General features: G+C 28.3%; 1 protein-coding gene across 9 annotated transcripts in view; it reads left to right on the top strand.

Moving 5' to 3' along the window:
* Window positions 1-12301, top strand: part of LOC119607143 (putative uncharacterized protein DDB_G0282133) — a 92444-nt gene extending 80143 nt beyond the window's left edge. For all 9 annotated transcript variants that reach the window (XM_037960935.1, XM_037960944.1, XM_037960942.1 and 6 more), the window contains exons 4-5: window positions 484-1723; window positions 8316-12301. In XM_037960935.1, coding sequence (XP_037816863.1) covers window positions 484-1723; window positions 8316-10615 — 3540 coding nt within the window. In that variant the 3' untranslated portion in view covers window positions 10616-12301. The remainder of the gene's footprint in view (window positions 1-483; window positions 1724-8315) is intronic.
* Window positions 12302-25647: the final 13346 nt, after the last annotated feature.

The raw sequence follows: 25647 nt of genomic DNA, 5'->3' as shown, positions 1-25647 counted from the left end.
GTAAACTTTTAAACCTCTTTTTGTTAGTTTAATATCCTTAACTTTATTAAGCTTTTTTAGTTTTAAGATTCAAAAAAAAAAAAAAATAAAGAATGAAAAAAAAATGAAATGGTTTATACAATCAATGATTTTTATGACTTCCTTATAGTTCGAACAAACAAACTTTATTTTCTACGAACAATCTAATAAACTTGTAATCAATGTATGTATGTATGTGTGTAGAGCTGCTACATATGTATAAGCACAATGGGCAAATATTTTATAAAATAGAAGTAAAATTTAAAAAAGAATGTAATTATAAAATAGTTAATTTTACAAAATTTATTTAATTTAAAAAAATTGAAATTACACTTGAAAAATTATTAAAAATTAAAAAAAAAATTAATTTAAGCCCTTTCTCACTTCAACTATAAACAAAAAGTTTTTCGTTTCTAGCTATTCATTTAAATCGCTCTTTTTATTTTGTCTTATGTACACTTTTAGATACTTGAGTCACAAAGGTCCAGTGAACAAAGTGATGACAACAAAAATAGCAACAACAATAGTAACAGCAATAGCAGCAAAAACATTAAAACCAACAACAACAACAATAATGATGATGATGATGATGGAGACAGCAGTGAAGAAGATGAAGATATGGTGGTTGAAGAAACAACTAAGAAAAACTTAAAGAAAACTAATAATAAAAAGGAAATGTTTAAAGAAAGGAAAACATTCAAGAGCAACAATGACAATAAAAATAAGGAAAAGAAAAAACAACAACAACAAATTAAATATGAAAACAATATTGACTATTCAAATCAATACAACATATATGGAGATGTAGATGTAGCAAAAAGTTTGAAAGACAACGACAGTCTTGATGATGATGATAATGATGCTGATGAAGATGAGGAGGACAAATTTGAACTGGACGATGAAGATGATGATGATGGTAGTGCTGAATATGAAAAATTTAAAAGTATGCATGAACAGAAACAAAGAGAACAACAGCAAAAACAACAACAACAGCAAAAAGAACAAATGTCCACACTAAAGACAATAATAAATGATGATGAGACATTTAGTAGACCAGACTCGAATGAAGAAATGACCAATAATCGAGATAATGACAAAATTAAGCACATGGCCGATTATACTGATGACAATAATAAAAATAAGAAAAATCTTAACGATTATGAAATATTCCATCAACATTTACTGGAGCAAAAGCAGCAACTATTACAAAAACAACAACAACTAAACCAACCCAAACAAGATGCCATTGGTGATATTGAAGAAACTGAAAATTCCAATATTTTCAAAACAAACAGCTACACTAACAGCAATAATAACAATGACAATGAAAGTAAAAATAAAAATAATAATAATTTTGCAAATATTTTCATACCACGTAAAATGAAAAGACACAATGGTGCTGCACGTTTAGATGATGCCACCAATAGATACACCAAACTTAAACAAGAACAACTACTACAGCAGCAACAGCAGCAGCAACAACTAAAATCCCAAATTAACACTGAAGGAAATCATCCGGATGCCGTGGCAAAAGTATCATCACAAGAAGAAAATTTCAAGAAAAAATATTATGACATTTTAAAAGAAAATTCAACATCAACTTCAGACCATCATATCCAACAGCAGCAGCAGAAGCATCATCATCACCCAACAGGAGAATTGAACCCCAAGGATTTTAGTTTTTATGATGAGAATAATGAAAGAGGTTAGTAAAACTTTACAACTTATTTTTCTCGTTTTACGTTTTGGTTCTTTCTATTATTACACGTAGCAAACATTTATTATTATTATTTAAACTTGATTTCATACTTAAATAAATATATTTTTTATTTATTTTTACTGCAGAGTGTTTATATTTTGTTGATAAGTATTACTTTGGTTTGTTGTTATTGTTATTCCATTAAATAGAGTCTGTATCTAAAAGCAATATGAATTATTGTTATTATTGTTTTAAACATATTGCTTTTGTATATGTATAGAACTATCAATCATAATAAGTAAATTCCAGAGAGATAAATTCAATCATTTTTTATATATAAGAGTAAACAGTGAAGCTATTTGGGAAAAAAAAATTATAATAAAATTTGTAATTTAAAAATTTAAGAGCAAATTTCTTGGACCCTATAATTTTTGCAAATATATACCGATTTTATGAATTTCTATCCAGAGGGAAGGACCTGAGTATAGATTAGAATTTCTCGTGATTTCTCTACTGATCTGAAATATCCAAAATCATTCTAACAGAAATAAATTAAAAAAAAAATAGATTTTCCTACTTTTCAGTTCAAAACATCTTATTGGTCGTAGACCGTCAAATATATACATATACATACTTATATCGAGGGACTATATTCAGAGACCATTGAATTCTTAAATGACAAAAGTTTTTTAATTTTTGCTTTTACAATATATCTAACAAACTATACCCAGTGTGCTTCGCTACCCTGATCGTATTTCAGCAATATCAAATATCAATATCAATTTAGAGATTTCATGTTTCTAGGATCAATAATATAAAAATTTAGAAAGAACGAAAATGTACCAAAAAGTCCCCTTTTATATGTTTCCACTTACTCCGGTCTCTACGTGTTTAATTTCATGATTCTAGGTTCAATATTATAGAAAATGCAAAAAGTACATTTTGAAGAACGAAAAAGTACCAAAAAGTCCCCTTTTATAGATTCTCATTTGATCCGAGCTCTACATGCTTAATTTCATGATTCTAGATTCAATTTAATAGAAAACTCAAAAAAGTACCAATCATCGTACTTCGATTGGTACTTTTTTGAGTACCAATAAGTTCAATTTAATGGAAAACTCAAAAAGTACCAGTCGAAGGACAAAAAAGTCCCCTTTTATAGCTCAACATGCTTAATTTCATGTTTTTAGGTTCAATATTACAGGAAATGCAAAAAGTACCAGTTAAAAAAACGAAAAAGAACGAAAAGGTAGCAAAAAGTCCCATTTTATACAATCTCATTTACTCCGGTTCATTATTATAAAAAATTTAAAAATACAATCAAAAAAACAAAAAAGTACCAAAAATTTCCCTTTTATTGATTCTCATTTACTCCGTTCTCTACATGCTTAATTTCATGTTTCCAGGATCAATATTATAAAAAACTCAAAAAGTACCAGTTAAAAAACTAAAAATGTAACAAAAATATTCCTTTGTGCTGGAGTTCCAAGTAATACCCCATTGACATATTTAGTGTACTAAATCTACCAATTTTTCCAATTTTATTAATATTGGGTCAATGAGTTTGAATAAAATCAATTTTCCCTTTTTTCCACCTTTTGGTACTTTTTTCTCTCTATCGAAGTAATAAACATTTTATTCCGAAAAGTTGCAATATCATAGTGGGAGCTTATCATTAAGTATTCATTCACATGTACAAATCGATACATAGGAAACAATGTTTTATTCAAAAAGTACCAAAAATATGTACAATTTTCAGCCCTTAAACGACCGAATATCCAAAAAGTACTAAATTCGTATTTTTATTTTTTCGTTAAGTTATAAAGGAGTCAAAAATATCTTTTGTATGTTCACATGGGGTGCAAAAAAAGTACCAAAATACTGTTTCTACCCGTTTATTCCCCAAAGGGTCCGAATTTGAAAAAAGTACCAGACACCTATCAGCTTATTTTTAAATGAACGACAATAAGCTTTAAACTGTTTTTGTATCTTTTCTAGTTTAGGAGATATGAGGTTACCGAATTTACACGTTTTTACCCTTTTTCGAATTTCCAAAAAACCCGACTTAGTGGATCTTTTTGGTGGAAGACCAATCTCCTGTCCAAATTTCAGCTCTTTAGCTTCAACCGTTTAGGCTGTGCGATGATGAATCAGTCAGTCAGTGAGTCAGTAACGTTAGAATTTTATATATATAGAGAGGTTTAGCAATAGAGAGGTTTTTATAGAAATATGTCCACAATATTTTCTTTTGGTGCATTTTGTTTGTTATTGAAATAAGCAATCGGTCCACATATAAGAACCCCATCGGAATATGACTTAAACGTTTGCCTCTTTCGAAAATCTCACTTATTTCTTTGTCTCTTTCGAGAAATTTTTTTATAAAGCAACTTGCATATTTTCAAGATTACATTTGTAATCTGATGATTACAAATGTAATCTGGGCATTAACGTCCCTTCTACAGACAGACAGACGGACTGATGGACAGATATGGAAACTACTTTTTGAAATTATCTAGTTTTAGGGTTAAATTGAACTCGATTCTTTTGGTGTGATTTTAAATTATATCAAATAATTTCAAGTAACTTTGACATTGACAACATGACAACATTTATCAAAATTTTTGGAATGTTGCTATCTGGTCTTTCTAAGCAAAATCTATTTTGTTTCACAGACGGACGGACTTTATTGGATGTGATTCCCTACTTTTTGGTCATTAGTGACATCAACACAAATACATAAGGCTTTTCCTACTATATTGGTGTATAATATAAATATAATTTACAATTTTTACCTTAAATGTAGTCCACCGTAAAAAGCTCTAAGCAGTGACTTACCTGAAAAAGAAAAAATAATAATATTAAAAAAAAAATGTATTAAAAATAAATTTAATAAATTATAATAAATTATTTAGAAATTTGACTTCAATCGCGGCAGATTAGTGAAAGTTTCTCATTATTGTTTAATCTTATAAGTTATCTCAATAGGATATTTGGTTGGTAGTGTGTTAGTTCTAATAATCTGAGTTTCATGTCCATTATAACCACCTAATCATTTTTTATAAAACTTCAAAAAGCTATTACTATACATGAAAAATTTGTTTAGAAAAGGTTATTCTAAATTTCATCAACTTGGTACACCCTATTGTATATATTGTATACAAAATCTTTAATAAACCAATCACGTTTACAGTTTGCCTTCTTTGTCAAGTCAACTTCAAGTAACTGGAAACACACTTTTCTTGAGAATTTTGTTTAATGTTGAAGTAACAAAAACGTCAAAATTTAATATAGTACAATATCACTTGAAAATCACTAAGGCCTAGAGTAAATATATTCCAACAATTTACATGTCCATGAAGGCAATTAGTTTACCTTTAACCTTCAACTTATAGATACAAAAGTTTTAAAAATATTAAATGAGAAAAACGGAATAAATTACATTTATAATTAATGTTTATGACAAACATAATATTACCACGAACGTTGTTGTTAAAGTAAATTTCCTGATTGACATGTGACTAAAAAAGGCAATTATGAAATATCAGATTTGGAAAGATTACACTAATTGACAAAGAAAGGTAATTTCGCAATATTCATTTTAATTGAACAATTATTTAAATTACTACATAATATGTACATTACATGGGATCAGTTATGTAATGACTTTCTTAGAATATTTTCTGAGATATTTGTATTTGTCAGATGTATTTTCATTATAAAAAACATTGTATTTATCAAAAACAAAATTTTATTTTTAGTTGAGTTGTGTAATTACGCTAAAGTTTTTATACAATCTTGCTATCGAAAATACATACACATGTGGACAGAAAAATAGGTGCGAATAATAAGAAAAAAATTGTATTTTATAAAACTTCGATAAATGTAAAACTCATAACACACAATGAGTTTTACATACAATGAAACAATGAATTTATAAAAAAAAAAAAAAACTGAGAAATAAAAAACTATCACCTAGTTTTCATATCACATGTGTATATCCTTTTTCATTTAAAAGTACTAGAACTTTATCTATCATTCAATGCGTTCAATTCGTAATTTGTTTACTCTACTCATCCCAGTTAAACTCTAAATTGCAAATCTATTTAAAACGCTTGACGTTTTCCTAACTCAGCCCTTAAATCATGGTATTTATAATACTTTTCCTGTAAAATAAAATGACAACAGCAAAAGCAACAACAATAATACAACACACAAACATGATAAACAATAATTGCTGCAACTACATTGCTACAAGCAATATACAATACGACAACAACAGCAGTAGCAGCAACAGCAATATAATATAAACAGTACAATGAAATTACAAATGACATATAAAACTTTATTGTCAACGACAATAAAATGTCAACTGCTGCCATAAAATACTCGGCTATATTGTGGTGATAGAGCCAAGAACAACAGAACCTCAAAACCTAGAACAAAACGGAATAGATGTACAAATGTATATAAAAGGAGCAGGAGGATAACACCTCTTTTTAAATCGTTGCCTGTGAATTGTAAATAGAATCTGCTGTAATCAGCATTAAATGACAACAATACCCAAAATACAAATACATTTCACAAACGGAGGGGGATAACAACCAATACTTACACATGTACATTTAAAACAAGGGGTGAACGTACAAGGGAAAAATCTGTTGTAAATGAAAAACACAAAAACTGACACGATACAAACAACATTTGTAATTTTGTGTATGAAGGGGAACTAAATGACAAATGGACAGACAGATATACAAATAGACTTTTAGACAGCTTAAGTGTACAATTGTATGATCATGTATGACGACTACAATGAGAAAAGTCATTTAATTTGTGACATTTTAGACAAAAATTAACACAGAATTAGGCTTAATTGAATTCCTTTTTACGGCAAAATAGAGAAAATAAAATGTTAAATAGACAAGATTTTATGTTTGTTTGTGTTGGCAGGAGTTAAAAGTCCATGAAAATTAAGTTTTTTTTTTCGCTTAAGGGGAAATGAAGTTTTGTTGTGCTATTTAACAGTTGGAAAATCTAGTACTACATATGTATGTGAGTAATTTGAAATCATGAACAAATATTAAATTTAAATGAGAGACTTTTAGTTTTGATTCGAAATGAATATAAACTTAAAGTTAATAGTTCAGTTAATAGACTATATTAAAGTTTTGACTATAGTCTTGACAATAGTTTGGACCATAGTACTGACAACTAAACTTAAAGTTAATAGTTCAGTTAATAGACTATATTAAAGTTTTGACTATAGTTTAGACCATAGTATTGACAATAATCGAGACTATAGTATAGACTTTAGTGTTGACTATAGTATAGGCTATTAACGTGACTATAGTATAGACTATAGTCTTGACTATAGTAAAGACTCTTGGCTATAGTATAGACTATAGTCTTGGCTATAGTACAGACTATAGTCTTGACCATAGTATAAACTATAGTATTGGCTATAGTATAGACTATAGTATTAGCTATAGTCTTGGCTACAGTATAGACTATAATCTTGGCTATAGTCTTGACTATAGTATAGACTATAGCCTTGACTATATTATAGACTATAGTCTTGTTTATAGTATAGACTATAGTCTTGGCTATAGTATAGACTATATTCTTGACTATAGTATGGGCTATAGTCTTGGTTATAGTATAGACTATAGTCTTGACTATAGTAAAGACTATAGTCTTGACTATAGTATAGGCTATAGTCTTGACTATAGTATAGACTATAGTTTTGATTCTAGTATAGACTATAGTCTTGATTCTAGTATAGACTATAGTCTTGATTCTAGTATAGACTATAGTCTTGACTCTAGTATAGACTATAGTCTTGACTCTAGTATAGACTATAGTCTTGACTATAGTATAGACTATAGTATTGACTATAGTATAGACTATAGTATTGACTATAGTATTGACTATAGTATAGACTATATTCTTGACTATAGTCTTGTCTATAGCATAGACTATAGTCTTGACTATAGTAAAGACAATAGTTTTAAATATAGTATATACTATACTATATAGACTAAAGTCTTGATTACAGTAAAGATTATAGCCTTTACTACAGTGGAGACTATATATTTTACTATAGGCTTGCTTAAGTTTTAACGATGGTATAGACTGAAGACTTGGCTAAAGTATATAATTGCTTATAGTTTTGCCCATTGAGTTTTACATTACAAATTTAGCAAATTTTAATTGACTTAATTTTTACCATTTCCCTTTTGCATTAAACACATTTTGTGATTAGAAAAAGTTATTACTTTTCTAACTTTAACCATTTCGAACAGAAATTAAAAAATTTCCTTGTGAAATTTATACAATAGATTTTCTTTTAATTTCTTTTATAGCACTTTTATAGTTTTTGGAATTTATAACATTTAAGACTTTAATCAAAATGTAATCTACAAAAAAAGTTAAGAAATAAAACTTTAACTAACCAAACCTCATATTTCATTTTTCTTTTTTTTTGTATCTTCTTTTCTTTATCCCTTTCAACTTTACAACCCTATATGTTCAACTTTAATTGCAACACGACAACATGATGGAAAAATATAAAACAACAACAATTGTATGGGAAATATAGAATCAACACATGAAGTTAAAAAGCAAACAGCATTCGAAAAGGAAAAATCTCTGAGACGCAACAATAAACGTTACGGTCATAAAACCCATAAAAAGAAATACAAAGATTATCTGCGCTATTCACAGATAATGATGATGACAACCACTAGCACTCCCAGTCCCCAGACCACTGCTAGCGCCCAGCAGCAAACTCCTACAAAAAATGCAATAAACTTGCTGAAAGACAATCAAGACACAGAGGTGGCCGACTTAAATTTCTTGCGCGATAAACATGCCAAGAAATTTAAGTTGGAAAAACTTAAATCGCTAATACCGCCCGCACCCATATTCGTTTTGAAACCGCGCGAGGAAAAGGACAATAAGGAAGATTTAAGGGAAATGGAGAAAGTCGAGGAACCTACCACCAAACCATTTTATGAGGGACAAATTAATTATTTCCTAGAAACTCCTGACGATGATAGTGAAAGAGCTAATGAAGTTAGATTTATAACCAAAGGTGAGAGAATGGATACAAATGACTGGTATCGAAAATTGAGTCCGGTATTGAGAAATGGCAATAAGAAAATAAATCCGGTGGCAGAGGAACGCAGCGGCATAGGTGTGGGACGCTCTAGGGGAGGTTATACCCCCTACCATCATTACAGGCCGCAGCATCATGGTCAGCTGCATCATGGCCAAACACGTAATCATCATTATCATCAGCAACACCATCATCAACAGCAGCAGCATGCTCGACAGCCCCACCACCATCAAGCATTAAAACATTCCAGACATCATGCCTACCAACGCAAAATGATACCCAAACGTTTGGTTACTACCACTACACCCATGCCACCACCTTCGCGGAAACAAATGATGAGTCCCAATGGCATAGGAGAATTGGGCCACCAGATCACAGATATTAAAGATCTAGAGCGCTATTATGCCAAATGGCCTCATTTAGCCAAGGTCCAATCACGGTTGCACGAAGAACAAATGCGTGAAGAACAATCCGAAAATTATCCAGACTATGAATACGACAATGATGACTATTTCGAAGATAACGACAATAAAGATGATAATTTACCACCTTATATACGTAAATTTAATAGACGCAACAAACAATTGCTAGATCTCTTAGAGGGCACCATAGCGCCGCCTACCAAGACAGCACCACAATTAAGATGGTCTGGCTCCAAACTACAGCCGGGACCTAGAGACTCCAGTGTGGGCAGCATGTCGGTGCGCATAGACGATGATTACCTTAAAGAGAAGCGTAAACGTTATCATCAGCGTCAACGTCAAATACACGATTTATTTGCCCAACAAAGAACTTCCACTACTACCACGCAACCACCACCCTATCCATATGTCAATGTCAACGGTGACAGAGATGGTGGTGGAGGGGATGGAGATGAAATGACGGCTAGACAGTATACACACACTGAAAATCATTTACCCGATGAAGATGTTAGCATTTCATTGGAATCCAATGAACAGGAGAATGAATTTAGCAGCAACAGTGCTAAACACGAGAGTGGCGTTGGTGTTGATGAAATTGCTAATGATGATTCCAAGTCAGAACAAGAAATTTGGCAAAAGGAAATTGAAACTAAATCAGCAAATATGGCAGCCGGAAATTTACAAATAACAAATTGGCAAATGGAAAAGTTAATAACATCAACACCAGCAGTAGCAGCTACAACAACAACAAAAAAGTCAGCAATACATAAATTACCCTCATATCCATCCATAGCCGGTGGTTATATGAATCGTCCCAGATCACGTAGTGCACAATTTGCACCCAGTTCTGGTTCGGAATTTCGTAGGGTACCCTTGCCATATCTAAATAATTTAAATAACAATGACAATATCAACAACAATAATAACTTTATAAATGCTGGTGGCTTTGTGGCCTATAATAAAGCTCCAGTTGTAAGTAAAACAATAAATGGCCGCTTTTCAGCCAACACACCAAATGATTACAATAATAAACAACAACAGCAATCAGTATCAAATACAACCACAACCTCACCGGATGCAGCTAAAACTCAAAGCAGCAGCAGTAGCAGCAGCAATCATTTAACTTCTCCCTCCTCGTCCTCGCCCTCGTCCGCTGCGTCTTCATCTTCGGTTACAAACTCTTTCATTTATCATCGTGTAGTCGATGCCTCACCACGTTTAGTGGGTGCAGGCTTTATACCAGGACGTAAACAGCGTTTACCATTTGTAGCTATTACCGATAGACGTTTGGAAACTTCAAAGAAATCCTTAACGGATCATCAAAAAGACTTTGAACAAAATCACTATCCGTTGCCTTAAAAAACTTGACAAAACAAACTTATTACAACAAAAACAAGCCCCTCCCCTTAAACAATAAAAATCAATTAAATGGAAAAAATACAATAATTTTATTTTTTGGCCGCTTAATTTTTCTATTTGTAATTTAACAAAAAAAAAAGAAAAAAAAAACAAACACTAACGTGAAAAAATTTAACATAAAAAACTGAGTTTTTAAAATCGTTTGGTGGTATGCTGTGGTATGGTGTATTACGTAAATTTTTTTAGTAGAACAACAACAAAATATTGTAAAATAAATCAATAAATAAATTAATAATAAAAGTAAATAAATAAATAAATTAATGAATATTTGTTTGTAAGTATATACAATTATAACAACAATAATAATCACTTTATAATGTAAACAAAATAAAACTTTAATGAAATGATATGAAATCTAAATTAGGCTTTAATTAAATAAATATCGATCTCTGTCTGCTTAGATGTTAATTGAATTTATGCATAAGTTTGTATGATATACAATATATATACATATATATTTACTAAATATATTTAAAACAATTAAATGAAACACAATCACACACTCACACTCACTCAAGACACTTAAACTATTAAGAAATCTTTTAACACAATAAATTTAGTTTAAAAATCGAGATAAAAATGAAGGTATCACCAGTATTTAATGAGTTTAGAAAAATATCACAATAAATAGAATATTTTTATAACACTCATATAAGCATTTAAGAGTAAATTCACTTGCCTTGTTTATTAGTTATGTGTTGTCAAACTTTCACCATCTCGCTATGCATAACTTTGTTAAGTAGACTATTGAACTCGTTTCTATTGCTGATTTTGCTTCTAGATTTCCTAAAAGTCTAATATTTTTACTGGAAAGTGACCGACATTCTCCTAAGCTTATAAATAAAAGTTAACGTATTTATACATTCCTTCCATTATGAATAAAAATTATAAATTTTAATATTTTGTTGTAATACCCGTGTTTGTAAATAAAAGCTTTTGAAGATATTTTTTTAATTATAAACTCAAAAGCGTCTAGTTTCTATAAGTTTAAAATAATTTTATACGCCAAAATTATATAACACTATTTGGTGAGAAATACTTCATTTACAAGAAAGCTTTTTCTGAAAATATCCGTGTCAAAAGCTTTTCTCCAAACTAAATTTTCTTAAAAAATATGCTCAACAACAAGTTCTATTTAAAAAAAAATATATTGTCTTTACTTTTATTTCAAAAAATCTCTTTTTAAAAATATTTTCTCTAAACAGGTAAATACACCAGTTTATAAAGAATGAAAAAAGCTTTCCTAAAAACGAACGGCCTTATTCCCATAAGGGAAAGTTAGAAGCTTGTTAGCCAGCGGTTAGTTTTTTATTATGCATAAGGCCATAAATGTCTAATAAAAGCTGTTTCAAAGAAAAAAAAACCCGTCAGAAAATTGTATACGTTTTTAGTGAGAAAAGCTTTTTTGGAAAAAAAACGATTTTCTTGTTTTCCATTTCAAATTAAATTTATATTATGTCTACTTTTTCCCATAAAATCTCTTTTCACCAAAAAGCTCTTTTGGTTGAGAAAACTGTACACATAACTTTGTAAAGAATGAAAAAAGCGTTTCTTTCTAAGAAAAAAATTCTGTCAATTTTTGTTTTTAGTGAGAAAAGCTTTTTAGGTAAAAAGAGCTCTTCTTGTTTTGTGATTTTTTAAGATTTCTACTTTTTTTAGCAAAGCAATTAAAAAGAAAAGCTCTTTGTTACAACTTTTGTACAAAAAAAAAAAAAACTGACTCACTAAAATTGAGAAAATTTTTTCTTCCATAAAAAAAGGAATATAGTTTTTTTTTTCAAAACTTGAAAACTTTTCGCCAAAGAAGAAAAGTTTGCTCTTGTGATCGAGCTTTTAAATCTATTTCGTAAAAAATGGTTTTTATTTTCTTAAACAAATTCTTTTTAAAAGTTTTAACTTTTTTGTGAGAAAAAAGATTGTTTTTAGTAAAAATTTTAAAGAAAGCTTTAAAAAAATGTGAAATGAATGAAAAAGCTTTTTTGAGAGAAATTTCTTTTTATAACAAATAAAGAAAGATAAGTAATGATTTTTACGCAAAAAGCTTTACTAATATTTAGGAAAACATTTTCCTTTGAAAAAAAAGCTTTCAATAAAAATGTTTTTTATATAGACAAGCATTTTTACATTGTTAGAAAAACTTTATTTGGCAAAGTTAGTTGGTTAGTTAGTTAGTTTAAAAGGAGGATGTATATACATCAAATCCGAAGAAATACACCTAGGCCTCTGTCGGGCCTGTTGTGCGCTGCATAACCAGTGCCTCAGGTGGGAATCGAACCCACCACCTCCGGTCTACCAGACTAGAACACTAACCACTAACCAACTTTTGGCAAAAGTTTTAGTTTTTGTAAAAAGCTTTCTAGCGATAACATCTGTTTATTAAAAAAAAGCTTTGTTTTTATACAGTTTCCTGTAAATTATTAGTATTTTCCTAGACAGAAAGGAATGTAATAATAAGGGAAGAAAAACTTATTTTGCCAAATTTTTTTAAAAACTATAGAAATATCATTTGAAATAAAGCAATACGACAGATTATGTGTTTTCAAAACAACCCATTCAAAACAATCGATATTTTATTTATACTTTAGATTAGTCCTATATAGAAAAATTCAGTAAAAATATTTGCTTTATTATTTTTTTGTTGAGTTTTGTAATTTTGTAATTTTAATATTGAGTTCACGGGTGTTATTCATAAACTTTTATCATAGGTTTATAAATCAAATTTTCATACAAAATTTGTTCTTTAATCCTTTGAAAAGTTTATTTTTAATCCTTTTTAAAAGTTTATGTAAGTGTATTATATTTTATAATTTCTTTACCACAACAGTATTTTAAAATTCAAAATAATTTAGCAAATTTTTTTTATTTTATAAACACACATTAAACTTTATGTATATATTTATTTCATTATCTTAAATTTATCATTATAACTATTGTCATTTGCATACTGCTGCTAAATGTTCTACATTTTTTTCTACTATAAATTAGAATTTTTGTAATTTATTTGCATTAGAGTGCAGTGACAGTAGCAGTGTTTAGATTTGATATAGACGTCATATTTTATGTTGATTATATTATGAAAACAACAATAAAAATATATAGAAATTTAGTGGAAATAGTTTCCCATTTACTCACACCGCTAAACAGAAATAACGTCACACACACACACTCTTGAATTCAAAAACTACAATGAGTTTATATTTAATGAGCTTAGATTGGTTTTAGCTGAAACAACAACAACAAAAACCTAACACATGGTCATCATTAAAATTAATGTGGAAAAAGTTTGAAAGTTAGAACAGAGCAAAAAAAAAATATATACATACATATGATGGTTTTAAGCAATTTGTTTTTCAAACATTAGAAGTACTATGAGTATAATGAGATTAGAATGAAAACCCAAATCATATTTTATGTTAAAGGTTTCAGTAATTGAGGAAAAATGCACAAGAGATGAGTTATAAATTATAGAAAAAAGAACCAGCAAATGATTAACACGTATAACGTGCTGCAAAGTTGTAAATAACATTAAGAAAATAAATTATTACATAAAGAAAAAACACAAACACACAACAACAAAGGAAAAATACCTTAAATAATAGTTATAAATAAATAAATAAATACATTTATGTATATATATATATACATATATACTAATTTATAAACATACATATACAACTCCACACTCCATAACATCACTTACTAAATACAGAAAGTGTATATGTACTTTCTGTATTTAGTCAAACATATCTTTATATCTATTGGTGTAAGAGTATTGAAAAATAAATGCTGTTTTATAAAACTATTAATTTTTTTATGTTTTTTTTTTATTTATTTTTTGGTATATTAACAATAAAAAATATAAATGACAACATTTTCGCACAAATACATTGGAAAAAATGGCAATATATATTTGTAATATTTGGCAAAACATTAACAACTGTAGAAAAGGACATTTCAATAGAGCTGTTATAAAAACGTTAGTTGATACAATATTTTTACCCTACACTTTTCGATATGAAATAATTAGAAGTTTTAAATGTATATAAATTTGTTTCTAGAAAACGTCGGTCATACACAGACGGGAAAAAAATATACACGCCTGGTACCAAATTGACACCAAATTTTTCAATTACATCCGTTGTCAAGTATATACATATATACAACAACAACATGTATTGTTGACTACGCAACGTTGTCAACATTGCAACAATTCGTTGTCGCAATCTAAATTCTATGCACATCCGTTGTCTAAAAATTAACAAACGTGGTAGGCTCACTGTTAAGAACTGATTTTGAGCTTACCACGTTTGTTAACTTTTAGATTTAATATGAAAAATTTGAATAATCTAACTTTCCAAGATATACGAAATTTTGTATTTAATTCATATATGTGGTGCCAAGCCCCACATTGAAAGACCGGCCGTTATTATCTAAATGTTTACATAAATGTCAAAGTTCTTCATGTAAAATTTGAAGATTCTAGCTCTAATAGTTTCCCAGATATACGAATTTTTTTATTTAATTCAATCTTCCCCAGATGAAAGTCCACCCTTTTTTCTCCAAAATGTTCAGATGAATATTAATGTAATGTTTGCAAAATTGTAAGAATCTAGTTCTATAAGTTCTATGATTTTGTATTTAATTCATATGGGAGGTACCAAGTCCCCCATTGAGAGTCTGCCCGTTATACTCTAAGTGTTCAGATGAATGTCAAAGTTCTTCAAGTAAAATTTGAAGAATATAGCTCAGATATACGAATATTTCTATTTAATTCATATAGGAATGAAAGTCCGCTCTTTTTCCTCCAAAATATTCAGATAAATATTAAAGTTCTTCGTGTAAAATTTAAAGAATTTAGTTTTATTAGTTTCCCAGATAAACAAATGTTTGTATTTAATTAATATGGGAGGTGCCGCTTCTCTCAATTTATCACCCAAAATGTTTACATGGATGTTAAAGATATCCGTGCAAAGATTTAAGTTTCTAACTGTAATAATATCCAAGATAAAGGAATTTTTTTTATTTAATTTATGTGGAAGGTGCCACGCCCCCTAATGCTATTCCGCCCACTTTTTGACCTAAATAATCATATTGAAACGAAAGTGGCTCCGACAAAATTTTGAGGACTCTAACTGTTATATTATCTCAAATATATGTATTTAATACTTTTTTAATATGGGCGTGGCTCCTCGCCCACTTGAAATTTTAAAAAAATAGCCTATAACCTCTTCCGGACATACAGGAATATTATAGGACTTGAAAACAATTTTTTATATTTTTTAAATTAAAATGCATATAACTTTAGACCCAGTCCAATTTTTAAGCAATCCTTTTTTTTATACATACCCGAGGTATCCTACGTTGGGGACCTCTGGTCACGACCCCGATGAATCTATAAGGTCTAAATTAGAAACTAAATTAAATTTACATTCTTTATGATTTTTAGCAACAAAACAAACAATTAACTACAATTGAATAAATTCAAGTATACTTGATGAACCAATCATTAAGTGTAGGGTATAAAATGTCATTGAAAGGTATACAATACCATTTTAACCAAACAAATGAAATTGCAATAATATTATTTTTTTTTTTTTCTTTTTTTATTATGGCGATAATAGCACAATCAACTATAAAAATGGCAACTAAGTGTAAATTTTAATGTGGAATCAATACAATTGAATTGTTGTATAAGAGGGCCTACGAGAGGGAGAAACAAAAAAACGAATGAACTTAATAGAAACATATAAAAATAATGTTTGCCATTTTTTCACATTCAGAACGCAATAAAATGACAATGAAATATCGAATGTAAAACACAAAATATATATAAAAATATATTGAAAAACAACACGCACAGGTTAATGTTGAGTTTTAACACGAAACCAAAAAAAATACAACTTTAAAATATCAAAAAAACTAAATCAGATAAAAAGTTTTTAGTTACCAAAAAGTAATATTAAAAAAATCAGAAATAAATTAACAAAACCAGCATCAATAATAATAAAGAAAAAAACTATAGAACATTAAACTCATAAAAAAGAACACTTTTACACACATACCATACACAATTTATGAAAAAAAAAATCTTAATTTATTTATGAAAGTACTCAATAAATAACAAAATGATTTATAAAAAAAAGTGTATATGTAGTAAAATTTGAATAAAAAAAAAAAACAATAATTATACAGACAGTATTTTTATTATTATTATTTTAAAAATATATAAAAGAGAACCTTTTATTATAATAATGAAACAAATAAATTACAAAAAAAAAAAAACATACACATGAAAATAGTGATTACAACCGATAAAATTAAAACAAAATATTACAAAATCATCGGCATCATTTTCATTATTCATCTTTGTTTATGTTTATTAAATGAATATTAATTACATTGTAACATAAATATATACACAGAGAAACAAAAAAGGTTGGAAATGGTTACAGCAAACTGATTAAAATGACTACAGGAAATTCTTTAAATATTATGGCCATATTTTTAATTGTCACAATCATATTACATTAGATTCTTACAACAGAGCACCAAAATGATGTTCATGTCATCATTCAAATGGTTATCACTATAGTATATATGAATTAAGAGAAAAAGTATATGTTTGACACAATCATTTTAATGATTCCCACCAACATATGTGCAATTCTTTTAAGCCTGTGTATTTTTGTGACAATCATTTGATATAATTTTATTGCAACAACTAAATATATGATTGTGAATATAATTTTGTAATCATGTTAGAATAATTGTTGTAATCATATCCTAACTTATTATTTCTTTGAGTGTACAACTAACACACATTCATACCAGCATCAATTTAAAACTCAGCTTATCTAACTTATTATATCTCACCTTCTCATTCTCGATTCTTTCCCTAATACTCCTGTAACTACACTACACACTACCCCACAAACATCTATACATATTTATGCAAAGCATATCGTAGCATGTTAAAACCCCGCTAAATATACTATTGTTTTCCTTTTCATTTTTATTTTATTATATATTTTTTGTAATAACAGTAGTTTGTATGTATTTTATGTATAACCACCGCATGAGTTTGTGTAAACAATACACTCACTAAGCCGTACAAACATAAAAACACACACTTGAACATATACAGTTTGTTGATAAACAGCTAATTATTATTATGTAATATTTAAAACAAAAACAAACACACACATATCAAAAAATGAAAGAAATAAATTAAAAATTAAATAATAAAAAAAAGATTTATTGAAGTAAAACAAAAACAAATATGTGTATAATTTTCTATTATTTAGTTGAGTTGTGTAAGTTTTAAATATTTACAACTCTACAGCATTTTAAAGTTAGATATTGAGGGAATATTTAAAAGTTTGAAAAGTTTTTTTTTCACATTGAATTATTTTCTATTACTTGTTTTTATTACCATCAAGTTCACATGAAGGTAGAGAGAATATACATGGACAATTTCGTGTCAAGGGACCCAACTTTTAAAACTGATGTCTTCCGATTTGAATGAAATTTTCATCCAAATCGGATTTACTATTTCATCCAAATCGCATTTCGATTTGGAAGAAATTGACTATTACTATTAGTACTGTTGGATAGTAGGCCAGACTATCGGTCGAGAACTGCCGGATTTAGAGGGGGTCAAAGTTGGACATTTTGGTAATACAGGGTTTTATTCAAATGATAGTAACTTTTCACCTATTGGTCCTAGCAAAAATTGTCCAAAGGAGTTCAGATAGCTTTTCTTCATTATTTCCAAATTTTTTTTTTTTTTTTTTTTGTAGGCTTGGGTTAACTTTAGACCGATTACTGGTATACAGAATTATATTATTTATATCATTAGCCTATGGGCTCTAGTATAAATCGATTTTAGATTTCAATAAGAGAGAAATAATTCTTTAAGTTCTAACCGGTTGGTCCGATAGGAACCAAATTTCACATATACGGGACACAGGTGTCCCAAGATTTTTTACTTGATTTCACTATATGCTAAAAAAAACCTGCAATATCTTTCAAAAACCCTTTTTCCATTTTTCATCAAAAATGATCGACATACTTCAAAATAAAGTGTGTGGTGAAGTCATATCTATAAAAAGTCCAGCGATTTGGTTTTGTGCGTGAAAGGGTTAACGAGTTTAAGTTTTGAATTTGGACCTCTTGAGTCCACCAGGGGCCAGTCAGAGGTCCAAGAAGGGGGAAACCTTGGATATGTTAAATTTTTAAAACGAGTCTATTTCTTCGTTTGTATTTAAAGATAAAAACTTATATAGAATCCTCTAGTCGTAATAATTAATTATCTCTTGCAGTTTATGAGATATTCGTATTTGAAAATTAAATTTTCAAAGTTTCCACCGACCCTCTTCCAATTTTTTAATAACAGCGGGTCGAAATATTTCCCGATTTTTTTAATTTTTATTTTATTCACTTAACAACAAATGTTATCTAAAAATTTCTAAGAAGATGTATAAAAAATTTATAATTTTTGAAAAGCCAACTTAAAATAAAATATTTTAAATAATAAAAAATTTCTAAAATTTTGATACCGAGGGGACAAGGTGTATGCCAAAAACGTCTATTTTTGTATCTCAAATTCAACTTTAAGGCAAAAATTCTTAAATCTCATAGTTGATATTAAATCATAGTAACCGGTTTTTGATGGCTTAACATGTTCTTAATTATTATGCAAAAGGTTTCGATGACTCCACACCTGCTATGGAAGTCACGGCCAAAAAAACTAAAAAAAATTATTTTTGGGATTTTTCAAAACTTTTTTGGGAATTGATGGATTCGTGGTACACAATTTCACAATTTGTTTTATGTTTTACATTCTTAATGAAAATGTCTATGTAACTGTAAATTTTCGTTAAAAAATATTCATAAATAGAAATTAAAAATTTTTCTTATAAAAAATTCCACGAAAAACTTTTTGCCACTTTTTTTTATAATGTCTTTTATAAATTTCTGAATTGCTAAAAAAATTATGAATTTCGAAAAATTAGATTTAATTTCAAATACATTGATATATAAAACGTCTACGTTATTCTTTTCACTTGCAACATTTAGAACTAAATATTTAACATTTCATGGTAATTTCATTAGAATCGGACAAAGCGTTTAGAAGTTACAGAATTATTTCCATCTTTCAAAGTTCAAAGGCTCTTATAAATCGAGAATTGAGGTAAATATCTGTATAAAAAACTTCCATATGTTAGGATATCGTATTATAAGATTATTATAATGTCCACTGCATAATTGCCCATAGCTCCCATATAAAGCCTAATTCCGATATGTTTCTATTGTAGGCTAATTTCTGCTCTTGCTGAATTAATAGTTGAATTAATTAATTTTAGTTTGTATTTTTTAACAAAAAAAAAAGGTTAAAAAATTTTATAAATTTTAAACCCATCAATTCAACTTAAAATGATGTAGAGTGTGAATACACAAAAAAAAAAGAATATTTAATTTAATTAAATAAACAAACATATATGAAACTATAAACTTTTTTATTAATACTATTATTTTATACTTTATTTTCCAATTTAATTTTAATTTACATATAAAATGTAAAAAAAACACAAAAGGATTACATACATACATTTCAATATACACGTGTTATTAACCTACGTGTATATAAATAAAATAAAAACATAATTGATTAGTCAAATTACAAATATTGAAATTAAACAAATATATATTAACAAAAAAAAAAAAAAACAAACAAAAAAACATTAGCAAAAATAAAAATAAGAGACAAATTTAGCGTGATGAAGATATTTTTTTTAAACAACTCTAAAAGTAAAATGGAGAAAGAAAAATGTATTATGGAAAATTTTATTTAATTTTATTTCAGTTTAATTTTATTATAATTTTTATTCAATAAAATGGTTTAAATAAAAACTGTACAAAACAACTAAAAAACAAAGAGCCATACAAATGTTTGCTATTTTCTTTTTTAAAGAATTTATAACAATTCAATTATACGGTAGGTAAGTTATATTTATTTATTATATGATAGAATTAAATTTTATTCCAGAAATTGGGTAAGTTTGTTAAAAACTATTTATTTTAATTAATTTACCCGAGATTATAAAACAATGTATTTTATTATAAACATTTATCGCTGTATGATCTCATATTCGAATGTGACAGACAGTGTTAATATGATAACAATGTGGCGTATACTTTATTTATATTTATGCATTGTGTTAATTAACATTAATCATACGCGTCAGGTGTCAGCAGTTTAATGGCAAACTTTTAATGCAATTATTTATCGATTTATTTTCCTGGTAGTTAGTTGATACAATTATGTAGATAGAAGTTTATTAATACAATTTTAATTAAGTTTGATTTTAAATTAAAAAACTCAAGGTAAAGTAAGTAGAAACATTAATTAAACGTAATTTTATATATAAATCGATTTACTATAAAACGAAACAAGTAGGAGTTTTTAGGGTGTATTGGACTTAAACGAGACCATGATACTAGAAGTCTTTCATTTACTGATATTATCTCCTTTTAAAAAGACTTCTAATATTTATGGAAATATTTCTACCAACTACTTTTTGTCAATATGGGTACCAAATTAGAGAGGGCATTCTCTAAAAATTAAAACTATTTTTAGAAAGAAGTGGTTGAGACGTTTTTCTTCTCCCGCCTTATAGTCCAGACCTAGCTTCGTCCTACTAGTATATATTTCAATCGTTGCAGAATACTCGCCCTCCGCGTATGAATTATTTCACAACATTTCCTATCCTAAATTGATTAATTTTTGGTCTCAAAAAGTGGTCAGTTCTTTTTCCACGAAAGAGTCATACAAATATTTAGATGTGTTAAAAAAATTTCCACAAATATACATAAATGCAAAAAAATTAAAACCAATAATCGTTTTCAAAATACCATGACCGGTTTTTCTATAAATTTGAAATGTTCATTATAAGTTTTCATTTGTTTTTGCATCCTTTATGGTTTAAATAAATTTAAATATATTGTAATAAATTAAGTTAATTTTACAAAACCGCACTCACAAAATATTATTTTATATGTGGAAAAAACAGTTTGAATAATTAATTGTAATTTAACCACAAACAATCAAATTATAAACTAATGCCAATTATAAAATGTTTTAAACAAATTTAAACGAGAAAACATTGAACAAAAAAACAATAGAAAAACTGCATACGTTAACAAAAAAAAAAAATAGCAGAAATAAACAATCAAAATCGAATGCAAATATTTAAATAACAACACATGCTAACATACGTACATACATACATACGTAAGTATGTTATAAGTACTGTACATATAAACATTTTTTTGGGCAGTTAAAGCAATATTATAGCACAAAGTTTACAAACGTAGAAAAAGACACACAGAGAAATCGCAAGAGATACAAATAGAATAAACTTTTCAATACTTTTTCTTGATACCATTCTGTCACAATCTAAACATTATATATGATGTCATATACACCGTGATTTGATACTTAGATCTTTATTAATATAAACATTTTATTTTCCCTATTTCTTTCGTATAATTTGTAAATTTTCATTTAAAATACTTGATTTTAAATTGCTAAAATGTATAAGATGAGTAAAAGTTTATTTTACATGAGTATGGATTGGTATGTTTATAGATGAATAATCAGCAATATTTGTTGAGGACCACAGCACGTATGAGTATTTTTAATTAAATTATTTGTGCTGTTTAATCAATTATATACACGTGCTACTGTGAATACTACCATGAATACTACGAAAAAATATATGTACATATATAAGGATCTACACATACAATAGCATTATTAGGGAGCACCAATTTAAACATATTTTAGAGAAAAAATTGAAAAATTAGAAAGTTTTAATACTAAACATTATAAAAAAAATTTGTATAAAATATACGCATGGAAGGAAGGACAGGAAAATAAGGCACATCAATACATTATCGCCTATCAATATACTCCCCTTTTTGGTGTTGTGCATAAAAGAGTCCCCCTAATGATTATACATACATAATCAAACAAAAAACACTTTGATACTTATGCGCATATTTGAAGTTAGTTAAATTTTATTAGTTATTTCGAATCACACTACATCACTGTTACAATAGTCAATACGTTGTTGTCATTTCACTTGTAATTCAATTAAGAAAATAATTATGATTTAATCTCAATGTATTCATCTGTACTTTAAAAGATAATAAGCTTAAAGGAATTTCATTGTATATAAAATTATTTGCTTAATAAATTGTTTTTAGACGTTAAGCTATTGCTAAATAAAGTTTAAACATGAAATCTTAATGCGGAAATTTTTTGGTTTCTTATTAAATTAACATATTAAATATGGACTTGATACACTTCATGTATTATAAAATTATTTCATAATATGAAATAAGGCAGTAAGTTCTGAATTCATTAAGTAGTGAATAAAAGTGTATAACTTAGAAATGAGGTATTTTTCACATATTTAGCTTTTATTTTGAAACATTTGTACAATATAAATTTATTCAAAGTATTGGTCATTGTTGGCTTAAAACTTTTTCTGCCTTTCTTTCAAGGCCCTACATGCTATACTTCCTGTTTCTAGGTTCAATTTTATAGAAAATTCAAAAAGTACCTTTTGTAAAACGAAAAAGTACCAAAAAGTCCACTTTTATGTGATCTGGCCTAATCCGGGCTCTACATACTTAATTTCATGTTTCTAGGTACAATATTATAGAAAATTCAAAAAGTACCTTTTGTAGAACGAAAAAGTACCAAAAAGTCCCCTTTTATGTGTTCTGGCCGGGCTCTACATATTTAATACCATGTTTCTAGGTTCAATATTACAGAAAATTCAAAAAGTACCTTTTGTAGAACGAAAAAGTACCAAAAAGTCCCCTTTTATGTGTTCTGGCCTAATCCGGGCTCTACATATTTAATATCATGTTTCTAGGTTCAATATTATAGAAAATTCAAAGAGTACCTTTTGTGGAACGAAAAAGTACCAAAAAAATTCCCTTTTATAGGTTCTTACCTAGTCAAGGCCCTACATGCTAAATTTCATGTTTCTAGGTTCAATATTATAGAAAATTCAAAAAGTACCTTTTGTAGAACTAAAAAGTACCAAAAAGAACTAAAAGTACCCCTTTTATGTGTTCTAGCCTAATCCGGGCTCTACATACTTAATTTCATGTTTCTAGGTTCAATATTATAGAAAATTCAAAAAGTACCTTTTGTAGAACGAAAAAGTACCAAAAAGTCTCCTTTAATAGGTTCTTACCTAGTCAAGGCCCTACACGCTAAATTTCATGTTTCTAGGTTCAATATTATAGAAAATTCAAAAAGTACCTTTTGTAGAACGAAAAAGTACCAAAAAGTCCCCTTTTATGTGTTCTGGCCTAATCCGGGCTCTACATACTTAATTTCATGTTTCTAGGTTCAATATTATAGATAATTCAAAAAGTACCTTTTGTATAACGAAAAAGTACCAAAAAGTCCCCTTTTATAGGTTCTTACTTAGTCAAGGCACTACATGCTAAATTTCATATTTCCAGGTTCAATATTATAGAAAATTCAAAAAGTACCTTTTGTAGAACGAAAAAGTACCAAAAAGTGCCCTTTAATGTGTTCTCGCCTAATCCAGGCTCTACATATTTAATTTCATGTTTCTAGCCAATAACAACGTAACGTGATGTTCATTCTTTGCTTTGTGTTTATAAACAAGAATTACAATAACAAATAACAAAAAAAATTTACCGTTTGATACTGTGTTTTGTTTTTGTTTGTTTATTGTTTTGTATAAGCATGCACGAAAAAAGTAAATTTTTGATGAAATTTTCAGAGGTGGTCTCGGATTTTTACTCATATCCTCGTTATTTATCGGCCGATTGGGCTGATTTTAAATAGCGTTCTATTCGACCGTATTTCCGATAGAATTAATGAAAATTCGGATCTCGCAGATATCTGGGGTCTTCTGAAAACTGATTTCAACATACACACAGACAGACAGACGGACAGACGGACAAAAATTAAGTTAATTACGTATACCCTCTTCTGAAGTGAAGCGTATTCCAGAAAGACAGTTATGCATCGATCGAAACAAGTGGTAGTGTGTTTGGGCTTTAAGTCAGATGAGCCAAATAATCCCAACCACTTCTTTCTAAACAGTTTTTAACAGGTATTGTAACATTTGTCATAATAGAATATTATGCTTGATCGCAGTCAATGAAATTGATTTTAGATTCTAACTTTCGTGAACCTAAAGTCAGTTATGATTGTTAAAGTTATTTTCTAAACAGGCTTTATATGTGGGCTTGGGTCAAATATGGACTTTTTTTCTCCATCAATAGAAAATATTTTTGGAAAATTTTAGTTCTGAAGTTCCTCCCAGACGGACGGACGGACATGGATAATATAAGCAGAATTTATATACTTTTGTGGGTCTAGAAACAATATTTTTTTTTAAAGAGGATTACATGGGGGCAAGGGTCAAATGTGTATCATTTTTCTATACAAAATAAACTTCAGTTCTTTAACTTCTCCCGATTAAACAATATCATGTTTTCAACAGACAGACGGAGGGACATGAATAGATCGTATTACATATAATTAGAATGTATATTATTTTATTCTTTTATGGGGCTATAAACAAAATTTAAAAATTTTTATACTTTTGTAATCGCACAATACCTTTCTAAGAAATATTTAAAACCTTAAAAGAAATACATTTTTATCCTTAGATCCAGCTCAACAAATATTGCTGTCAGGGCAAATAACTTGAATAATGAGCAAATATTAATTTTCAGAGGGAAAATTAGCCACTTCTATTTTGAGGAATTTATAGTGTAGTGTCTTCTTCAACCGACCATACATAATACGTCTTCACTTTTTTCGACTTTTTTCCATATGACTAAATGCTGATGTAGCACATGTTGCTTCTAATTAATTTGATTTAATTTCATTTAATTTAATACATATT

The sequence above is a fragment of the Lucilia sericata genome, unplaced genomic scaffold (assembly GCF_015586225.1).
Source record: "Lucilia sericata isolate MDLA Ls3-8-SP2 unplaced genomic scaffold, ASM1558622v1 Contig000662F_arrow, whole genome shotgun sequence".
Classification (NCBI taxonomy): Eukaryota; Metazoa; Arthropoda; class Insecta; order Diptera; family Calliphoridae; genus Lucilia; species Lucilia sericata.
The sequence above is the reverse complement of the archived record's forward strand: the minus strand, read 5'-3'. Positions and strand labels throughout refer to the sequence as shown.